The sequence below is a fragment of the Fukomys damarensis genome, unplaced genomic scaffold (assembly GCF_012274545.1).
Source record: "Fukomys damarensis isolate Sample0158 unplaced genomic scaffold, DMR_v1.0_HiC HiC_scaffold_23, whole genome shotgun sequence".
In the NCBI taxonomy this organism is placed as follows: domain Eukaryota; kingdom Metazoa; phylum Chordata; class Mammalia; order Rodentia; family Bathyergidae; genus Fukomys; species Fukomys damarensis.
Window position 1 is genome coordinate 53,248,499 of NW_022900935.1, and position 10,932 is coordinate 53,259,430.

A 10,932-nucleotide genomic window follows, 5' to 3' on the forward strand; every position below is an offset into this window, starting at 1 on the left:
CCGGGGAGCCGGGGGAGGGGGTGTCCATAAGAGGCATCCCGGGGAGAAAAAGCGAACCGAGAGTCCCCGGGGAGGCTCCACGCCACACCGGGGCGGGGACCGGGTCGCGTCTGTACCCGGCCGAGCCTGAAGTGCGTGGTGCTGTGGGCCACCGGCTGTGATTGACCCGGGAAGTTACATTGTTAGGAAGAAAGCATCCCTGGCTCTCAACCTACTGCAGTGACCGCATCTGTGCTGCCTCCCCGGTCCGGTGGCCCTCTTTTGGCGTCTCCACACAGGGTAGACCTAGGAGACTGGAGAAGGCCTCCTGACCTTTCACCTGCCTTTTTTGCATTAGTATGAAGGCACCCTCCACAATTCTTTTCCTGACATGCCTGCCCTTGTAAGGTAAAAACTTCAGTGGGAGCCTTCTTCCTGTAGAGGTAAGTAGAATACAGGAAGGCACATCTTGCTTTATGTTTTATCCTGTAGAAATCACATTTCAGCTCAAGTGTGTGATAGGGATGATGATCCTCTGCTCAAGAGTTTGGGATCTAGAAGCCTTTGATGGGGAATTTTCTGCCACCTATTGAACCCCAGAATTTAGAAAATTTAATGAAAACAGACATCAGCTTAAATTTTCCCTTCAGTCTATCATTAAACTGAAAAAGATCTAGATAATTGGAAAATATGATAGGATCCAGAGATGTTCCGTTTTTTTCCTTTTCTAACCCCACAAGCCTTGTGGTGGAACATCTGTTTGACCCATTCAATGGAAGGATAAAAGCTCTACCCAGGAACATGCCGTGAATGAACGAGACCCGTCATTGTGAGTCTTGACTTTGATTAGTCATGTGGTGTCTTCCCCAGTGAGATGACAGGTGAACTTCAGTGCTTAAGATACATCTCGTGAGCCTGGAGTTAAATTACAGAAATGGGTTCTTACATTAGTTCTCTTTTTGTTGAACACCGAATATCTTTGAGTCGCGTTGGAAAACATGAGCATTTCTCATGTGGCCCTAATGAGTCAACTTGTATTGTGATTATTACCCAAATGAAAGTAGGAAATCAAGTCATGTGTAGTCTTAGAGCCACACCACTAGCTTTTATAATGGGAACAGATTCCCTGTGAGATGGAAGAATGGACTTAATGCTTTTCTTTTCAATTTCTTAGATACTTTCCCCAAGAAGTTGATTGGAAGTGGGCAAGCCACTCTTAAGTGTGACCACTCCAGGACCTTAACGATCAGTCGTTGCAAATCTAGGGAGAAATTAGAGGTATATGTATGTGGAGTATAGAAACAGTCCCAGTATGGCTATGTGTTTTATATCTGACTAGTCTTTTTTTTTCTGTAAATACCTGCTTTTTTATTTAAGATACATTCCTGAAAATGGCATACCTTGGCTAAAGAGTATCTAAGATTGTAGGGCTTTGGATATATTTCATTACATTGCTTTCTAGGAAGGTTTTGTCAAAATTCATTCCAGGCAGTTGTTTTGGAAAGTCCCAGTTTCTCTGCACACTGTAGCAGTATTATGATTCTTTGAATTTTATGCTGTATAACCTTACTGCACATTTGTCATTGCTGATGTCAGTATCCACTCCCTTTTCTCCTGCTAGTACTGCCTCTGTTTTCCTTTGGGAACCACTCCTTCCAAACTCTCAATTTCAGTGTGAGGGACCTCACATGTTCCCCCAGATCCAGGCATGGGAAAATGACTCTCGCCCAGCTCATAATGTCTCATTTGTGTCTACCCATAAGTATTGGCTCGAGGAAGATCATATGACCCTGCCTATCCAGTTAAAACCAAACCTGGATTTTCCCGAAATATGAAATAGCACTTCTCCCCCATTGTCCTCCCACATTTGTTAAACTGGTAAGATATAACCCTGATCCTTCTAGAGACCATACGGAAATGTCTCACCCAGTAATTTTGCCAATACAAAAGAAAGGAGGTAAGAGAAGGAGAAATGAGTGACAGAATTCTGGGGAATATAATTTAAGGGTTACCTGACTACTCTTTTTTTTTTTTTTTTTTTTTTTTACACGGAAATGTCTCACCCAGTAATTTTGCCAATACAAAAGGAGGTAAGAGAAGGAGAAATGAGTGACAGAATTCTGGGGAATATAATTTAAGGGTTTCCTGACTACTCTTTTTTTTTTTTGCTTTTGCAGATGCAAATAGTACGGCACTCTGAACAGACAATCAAAACAGCTCTCATCTCAAAGAACCCAAAGCTTGTAACACAGTATGAGAAATTAGATGCTGGAGAGCGACGTTTAATGAATGAAGCCTTCCAGCCAGCCAGTGATCTCTTTGGACCCATTACCTTACATTCCCAGTCAGATTGGATCACCTCCCACCCTGAGGCTCCCCAGGACTTTGAGGAGTTTTTCAGTGATCCCTACCGAAAGACACCCTGTCCAGAGAAACGCAGTATTTATATACAGTCCATTGGTATTTATTTGTAATTGGACGGTTTGGGTTTGGTTTGCACTGGTGCTGTTAGGGATGGCTTGGGCTATGTGCGTCAAGTGGGCAGTTTTTATGATCTTTTCCTTCTTATTAGTGCTGGGGATCAAGCCCAGGCCCTTGTGTTTGCCAGGCAAGCGGTCTACCATATTTTATCATTATTTTTCATTCATTGCAGTTGTAGAAGTGTTGTAGCCAAACTGACTTAAAAGCAAGCGCTTTATTTCTTTTTAATTCACGTTGCCATCAATGACTGATTAAGGTGTATTGGTGTACTGAAAATTCAGAGTTGCCTTTTGTTTCCAATTCTAACTTTTTAATGTGTAGACTGAGCTAAAGACTGATTTTTTAATTTGTTTTTTGAGACAGAGTCTCACTGTGTGCTCCAGGCCAGCCTTGAACTCACTGTGTAGCCTAGTCAGGCTTGGCCCTCCAGGTTGTCCTGACTCAGCCTCCATAGTACTGGGAATACAGGCGTGCACCATCATGCCAGGCTAAGACTGAATGTTTTAATGGTCTTAAAGTCTGTCCTTACATTTCCTCCCCTATTGTAGGAGCTCTAGGAAACACTAGAGTTATCAGTGAAGAATATATTAAATGGCTCAAGGGTTACTGTGAAGCATTTTTTTATGGCCTGACGGTAAAACTGCTAGAACCAGTTTCTGTTTCTGCAACCAGGTGTTCCTTTAGAGTCAATGATCATACACAAAATCTACAAATTCATGCAGGTGAGTTAAGCAACTTCATCATTTGAATAAAGTAAAGGAAATACATATTATATGTGCATATACACCTTCCTTTCTTTCTCTCTCTCTTTCTTTCTCTGAGCTACATTCCCAGACCTATTTTTCTTTTTAAATAGGGCATATCCTGAATTTCTTAGGAAAGAAGAAACCTGAAGATGCCTTCTGTATTGTGGGGATAACTATGATTGATCTTTACCCAAGAGACTCGTGGAATTTCGTCTTTGGACAGGCTTCTCTGACAGATGGTATTTCTTTTTGACATTATTGGTTTAAACTTCCTCAAGTTAATATTTGGAGGTGTTGAATTGAAAAGAATTTCAACCACTAAATAGTTTTGATATTTTAAAACTGAATAGTGTTTTCCGTGAGGTGTCATTCATACTGTTAGGAAATGTGCTGTTTATTGGTAGACTCTTAATGGTCTGGGTTCCCCCTCAGTAGGTCACTTACTACTTAGGTGATCTTGAGGTACTAAGAGTGTCCTTTGGAGGTAATTTACATAGCAATGCCTAAAATAGTATATAAAATGCCTGGCACATTATAGGCATTCAGTGCAACAGCTGGTAAATGTAATTCAGGAGGAAGGTGAATTAAACATATTGAGGATATTTGAAGTATGGTATTACCATCAACATGTGAAATCTTGCTGATTGTTTTTCATCTGATTTGTCCAAGTAATTTTTTTTGTGGGAGTACCAGGGATCGAACTCAGGTCCTTGTGCTTGCGAGGCAGGTGGCATACCCACTGAGCTAAATCCCCAGCCCTCTCCAAGTAATTTTGCATAGATGGAATAGCATAGACTGATAAATAAGTAAGCTTCTTTCTCATCCTCTGTTATGACATTTTTTTTCCCTAAAAAAATCGAGTTCAATTTTTGAGATATAAGAAACTTGAACTCCTTAGGAACTGTTCATGTTCATGTTGAGGGTGGGAAAAGATCTGGAAGCAAGTCGTGTTTTTCCTTTTTTTTTTTTTTTTTTCCTTTTTGTCATGTCTCTGCTTCTGTACTTCCCATGTTTTCATTTTTGGACTTCTTTCTTTCATATAATCCCCCTGGATCTAAGACAGGCTGAAAGGGAAAAAGACTAGTGACTGAAGGCAGTGGTTATTTAATAGTCTAGGGATGGAGAGTGAGTCCTAGGGACTGTGCTGAGTGTTCATTGTTTGGTGCATGGTACTTTAGGCTCAGGGATTAGTGGAGGGAGGAGGGCTTTCTCTGACAAATGTTTTTTTCTACTAGAGGTGGGTGTTGCTCCTTTATCCTCAATTCTCCATTACATTCATACTGTGAGGTTCTCAAGCCGTAACCGTACCACCCTATGCCCTTAGTGACTTGGGTCACTAACTGCCTTGCTGATTTTTGAAAGGTGAACCGCTTTTTATCAGAAATTCACCCTTTATTGTTGACCCATTAGAGATGGAAACATTAAAAAGAACTTTAAAACAATTTGTTCCAGGTATTACTAGCTAATTATCTTATGCATTTGAGGAGCTCAGAAAACATCCTGCCAAGTTTTTTATTTTAGCCCCTTTTTTGGGTAAGTTAAATAGTGCATTGTGCTAAGGCAACAGGTAAGGTAGCAAGACTGATCTGCGGTACTGCAGGACAGTATCATACCACAAGTGATCTTATTTTCTCCAAGCTTAAAGATTGGGATTTTCAAATCGAGAATCATTTATTACTAAAGAAAGTAATCTTCTGTTTGTAGGAAATAGAGATATTCTTGCTAAAGGTATTATAATACGAAGTAAGCTCACATTTGTTTGGCCACAGTCACTTGTGGTACATGATTAGACTCATTTTTTACTTAACTTCCAGAATGTCATCTTATCCTAAATCTCAAACCTCAGTGTATACTTTCTGACTATGAGGTGAGGAACTTTCTTTTTTTTTCTTTTGGTACCGGGGATCAAACTCAGGCCCTTGTGCTTGTGAGGTAGACTGTGGCACCACTGAGCTAAATCTCTGGCCCTGGAACTTTCTTTTTTAATAGAGTTAGTTTGGACAAACTTACTATGGATTTCTTTCCTAATAAAAACAAACAAAAAAACATTTCAGGGTTGAGGTGTAGTTTGTTTATAGAGTACTTGCCTAGCATGCATGAAGCCGTAGGTTTGGGCCCCCATACTGGGGAAAAAACCATTAGTACATTAACAACAGAGAGAAGCATAAATAAAAGTGACAATGAAACAAGTCAAGTTATAAAGCAGTGCCCTATAGAATGAGCTACATATCGAACTCTTTGCATGCAAAGATAACCACTCTAAATGTAACACAGGAAGTCAGTTACAGGGGCCTTTATTCTGGTCATTTGACACCATAATAGAGTTGTGCTGTGCTATAAAAAGTGAGTGCGGTGGGATGCGGGAGGAGAAGAGGTTATTCTGTCTAAAGCCATGGTCCAAACTAGGGTTCCCAGATATCTGAGCGGGCAGGGTAGGGAGGAAGACCAGCAACCCGTACTAATGTGGATCTGTTTGTTGTGTCCAAAAAGAGTAAATCATGACTGTTCATGTGATCATTTTTCATAGTTCCTTTGAGGAGTACTCAATTTAGATTATTCTTTGAGAGAAAAAATGCTCAGAAACATCCAGTTTCCCTAGAATTTGATCTTAGATCAGTGGAATTTTATGGGCCATGCATATTTATAGGCACACTGTGAAGGCATGTAAAGATTTTGACTGGAAAATTGGGGTCAAAACTCTTCCTTTATATTTGCAAACCTGAAGTGTGTTAGATTGTGTGAACATAGTAATACAGATACACAGATGTTCTAGGAGGCTCTCTTGTGGTCTTCCCTTAAGGCATCTTGCCCTCACTTTGTGGTTGTGGGTCCTTTTTTTGTAGGTGTGGGGATATTCAGTTTTGCCAGGTATGGCAGGGACTTCTATACCTCACGCTATGAAGGCAAAGTGAAGAAGCTCCACAAAAAATCTTCCAGTGACTATTCCAGTTTTGATAACTATTATATTCCTGAAATCACCAGTGTTTTACTGCTGCGATCCTGTAAGGTGAGTAAAAAAATCCTGTTGGAGCATTTTTTAAAGAAGAAATCTTAATTCCCTTATCATATTTCATCAGTCCTTAAGGTAATATTATAAGTGAGTTTGTGTCATTTGTATACTTTTGGTGAATATTGCTTGAGAGAAGTAACTAATAAAAATTTAATTGGATATCTTATTATTGAAATTTATAATATTGGTGTTTTTGGTTCTAGTACGCGCAGCTTTTTACTATGCCTTTGCCCTATTAGTTGAATTCCTGCATTCTGGTATAAGAAAGTCATGTCACCATTCAGGCTGCCATGGTCATAAGTACAGCTGCCTTCCTGAGGACTTTGGAGGGGCCTCTGCTCTCTGGTGTCTCACGGACAAAGGGCTTTCTTCTTTGGACACCAGCCATCCTGAGCTGTAATTCTGTGACAGTGCTGACATATCCCCACCCCTGCTCTTTGGAAGTCCATCTCCCCATTTTCACCTTGCTTCCTTCCTAGCCGGAGACAGTTTTCTTTTGGCTAGAGAAGTTCTGCTTTCCCCAGGACTATTCACTGGTGTTTGAGAAGTAAATCTCTTAGAACTATGTTTTCAGAGTATGTTCCAAGCAACATGTGTATCAGCATCACCTGGTGTGCTCATCGGCATGCAGATCAAGGCTCCTCTTCCCAGTCCTATGGAATCAGCATCTCTGGGGAAAGGGCCCTAGATCTGAACTATAACAGCTGCCTTAGTGGGCTAGAGGGTTTTTCAACCAGAGGGGGATTTTGCTACTGGGGAACATTTGGCAGTATCTGGACACACTTGATCGTCACAATTGGAGAGGGGTTCTACTGTCATTTAGTGGATAGAGCAAGCTACAATGTCCAGGACAGTTCTCCACAATGCAGAATTAACCAACATGTTAGTGGTATTGAGGATGAGAAACTGGTCCAGGGGAAGTAATTAAAGATAGTAAGGATAGTATTAGAACATTCAGAGAAATGAGGGATTGCTACATCTCAGAAGATCTAGGCAGAAGGAAGTTTGGGAGATGATGGTGAGGGAGCCGGTGCTCGTAAACATTTCTTGGGAAAATAAGACATGTCGTGTCACTTGTTGACGATGCTTTTACAAAGCTGCAACGTGAATGTCTTACAGACTTTAACCCACGAGATTGGACATATATTTGGACTGCGACACTGCCAATGGCTTGCATGCCTAATGCAAGGCTCCAACCACTTGGAAGAAGCTGACAGGCGCCCTCTAAACCTTTGCCCTATCTGCTTACGCAAGTTACAGTGTTCTATTGGCTTCAGTATTGTAGAAAGATACAAGGTAAGTGTGTTGGGGAGGTCAAAGTAGTGGGAAGTGGTTGTCTAAGTAGCAAACTGACATTTTCTGTTAGGTCCTTCTCTACAGCTATAATTTATCAGAGGAAATTAGTGTAAAGATAGGCAGGAAGCTGTGGTTAGAAAAACAAAATGCAAAGAAATAACCTTAAAAGTTCAGCATGACTGTGACCATCTTGTAGTTCAGTGAGAAATGGTGAAAGATTTTTTTTTGTATCCATTTAGAGAGCTTGAGTTTGTATACCAAATACATTTTGATTTGTGTGACAAAGCCATTTTTCAAAGCCATGTAAATGCGTGGATGTGGTTTCTAATGGAGGGAGGTATGTTTTTCTTTAAGGAGGAAAGGGAAAGTACCCGATCTCAGTGTGCAGGAGTGTGTGTGCCCCCATATGCCCGACAGGTCCCCAGCAGATCATATACATTCGTGTGGTTACTCATGGGTGTGACCGTACACCCAGGGGACTACACGTCAGTGTCTGCATCTATGTCATCACATACGTGTGTCTGCCCAAGCGTCTGTCCCCTGCCATTCATATGCACACGCACCCTGAATTAAAGGCACAGCCAAATGCTTTGTGGAATAATTAGCAAGTTGCAGAAAAGAAAGTTACTATTATCCTTTAAAATAAGCAGTGAGAGAAATAGTATACTTCTTTTTCATCTCTTTTCCCCTATGCATACTGTTGACCATAACTTGGAATTATATTTTGTCTATTTTTGGTGTATGCTATTTCACCAGTATATAAGTATGTTTTGTCTTCATAGCCATTGTTACCAAATGCAGCAGCATCAGAGGGTGATAGAAATCACAGGTTTAGATACCATGTTCTTCTCTTGGCTATAACTTTTTTTTTTTTTTTTTGGAGACAGGGTCTCGCTGTGTAGTCTAGGATGGCCTTCTACTCACTGTGCTTCAGGCTGGCGTGGAACTCACAACATTCGTCCTGATTTAGCTTCCCAAGTGCTGAGATTACCGTGTGCACCCACATCCAGCCAAAATACGCATCTTGAACAAAGTTTTAAAAATGCTTCTTTTCTGCTTTTCCAGGCACTGGTGAGGTGGATTGATGATGAATCCACTGACACAACAAGAGCAACTCCAAAGCATAGTCGTGAGAACAATGTGAATTTGCCAAAGCCTGTGGAAGCCTTTCAGGAATGGAAACAGTGGATAATGAAATGCCTTGCTGTTCTCCAAAAATAAGTCTTCAGATAGGAGTAATAAAATAAATACTTGCACAGTGTGCTCTCATTGGGTGGAGTACCTTATGGGAATAAACCTCTTACTGATTCTGTACTGTGTCAAAATAGCCGAATGGAATCTTTGGAGCTCTTAACCTAAAAGGAGGTTAATTTTGAATATTCCATAGACGACTCTTACTAGCCTGGTAGGTGGGAGTACTAAATACATCGTTTCCATCTTCAAATATGCTTGTTTTACAAGACAGGATTAACAGTAGCTATTAAGTAAATAAATACTTTTAAAATCTCCATGTGTCCCGAGGAATGCCCTGACCTCCCCAGTGCAGCCTCCTGTGTTGGCCAGCAGTTTTCCTAGGTGCTTCTGGTTTTGGAGACGCGCTATGCCAACCCGGAGCAGCCCAGCCACGTCTCAGTTGTGAACTTGCATGGGCTCCTGTCTTTGCCATCTTCCTTTGCTGTGTGCTTTTCCTACTCTTCTGAGATGCCTTATATTTTATTTTTTTCTTGCTGTTTTATCAGTGTAAGCCTGAATGAAACAGCCTGTGTCGACATTTAGCAGTTTAACAGTGACCTCGAGGTTTCTGAGTGGAAATAACAGTAGCACTTGCAGCAGCCTCTGGTAGAGGATGTTCATGGCAGCCCTCACCTACGACCGACGAGTCACCTGTGAGGAGTCTTCTAGGTAACCTGTAATGGCGTTTATCTTTGCGAAGGCTGCACATATTCTATAGGTGTAGAGCAGGTTTCAGGGTTATTCCTATAATGTCTTTTCACTCTTCCACATCATGTGCGTGGAGGAGAGGGTGCATTGAGTTACCTGTCGGATGCCCAGAATGCCCGTGACAGCCCATCAGGCTGTGACTAACCATCGCCATGGTGACGAGCAGGTTGGAAACCTCAGACTTGACAAGCTGTCTCAGCTAGATGCAGCCCAGAGATGTGGGAATTACAGCATGCCATTGTACTGGGCACCAGGGGGTGGCAGCCTCTCCCGCTTTCCCATCTTACCCTCATGCTAAGGTATTTAAAAAAAAAATTTTTTTTTTTTGTATTTTGTAACAAATCTTTCAGCTGGATTTTGTAGTATGATTTAGAGCACATTTTATAATCGAATCAGTGGTTTCCTTTAGATTTTTAAAAGTCCCTTTAAGTCATTTTAGAAAATGATGGCTTGCTATTAAAATTAATTAGAATCCTTGATCCTTTACTACTAAGAAGCAAATGGAGCATGAAGTATTACAGATTATATTCATGAGTTTCATCTCCTCTGCGGATACTGTTCTTACATATTGCCCACTTTTTTGTACTTTCATTTTTCTACGTAAGTACAGTTTTACTTCTGTAAGCATTAGTCACAAACCTAGGAGAACTCAGCTAGGCCTAGGGCAGCAAATCAGTTACTTATTTGGAAAGCTGAAAAGTTTATCTGTGTACTCTACTGAGGCCAGGAGCAAGAGCTATTGATGGAAATCACTCTTCCTACAAATTGAATTTAAAAAAACCCTAAACAACAAAAATAACCAAATTGAGCTAAACTTTTATGTAACAGCATTTATGTACCAAACTTTATGTAATGAGTAATTTACTTTGCAATTTTAAGTAGTTGTCTTCTATACTTTTGAACAATTTTCTTGGGGTTAAGTTAAAAAAAAATATTTGTCTATTGCAACTAAATTTTATGTACTGTAGTGTAATCCTTAGTTTTTTTTAAAAAAATGATTTGCATTAACCAGAAATCCAAGCACACTGGCCTGCAAGTGCTGAATGAATGAAACCGTGAACTGCTAAAGAGAATAAATGCCTAAATGACATCTTAGAAATAATGTGACTTTGAAATGCTGCTCAGTTATGTCGTGGATCCCGCTCCTCAGCTTCCACCGAATTTGTAGTTTCTCTCTAGTCAAAGGAAGGGTGAGCTTTTATCAGTCCACAAAAACTTTTAATGGAGAGGGTTAAACAACGACGGGGCAAGGGTTGCCCTTCTTGTACAGCTTGCTTTTTGAAGCAAAAGTTCCCCTGACGGAAGTACTTTCAAATGTTAAATCCTTCAGGGCTCAGACAGGTTGTTTGCTCCGCGGGAGCCACTGTGCTAAAATCCAAGCAGGCAGCTGCGGGACTGCTATAGCCGGCCCTGCGCGGGCCTTTCCGAGCAGGAAACGCGTCGCTCCCTGCCCCTGGGTGCGGGCGCGCGGGACCAGCA

General features: G+C 41.1%; 1 protein-coding gene across 4 annotated transcripts; it reads left to right on the forward strand.

Moving 5' to 3' along the window:
- The first annotated feature begins 6 nt into the window (after positions 1-6).
- Amz2 (archaelysin family metallopeptidase 2) lies at positions 7-9,478 on the forward strand. 4 transcript variants are annotated; one of them, XM_010616823.3, is made up of 9 exons: positions 7-422; positions 720-808; positions 1,154-1,257; positions 2,157-2,439; positions 3,009-3,182; positions 3,317-3,445; positions 6,050-6,213; positions 7,336-7,512; positions 8,578-9,477. In XM_010616823.3, exons 2-9 carry the CDS (start codon positions 790-792, stop codon positions 8,731-8,733), a joined length of 1,206 nt encoding a protein of 401 aa, XP_010615125.1. In that variant the 5' UTR covers positions 7-422; positions 720-789; the 3' UTR covers positions 8,734-9,477. The 4 variants fall into 4 exon arrangements, with proteins under 4 accessions (XP_010615125.1, XP_010615128.1, XP_010615127.1 ...); XM_010616826.3 differs by lacking the exon at positions 720-808; XM_010616825.3 differs by lacking the exons at positions 720-808; positions 1,154-1,257 and having other exon boundaries at positions 8,578-9,476.
- Positions 9,479-10,932: the final 1,454 nt, after the last annotated feature.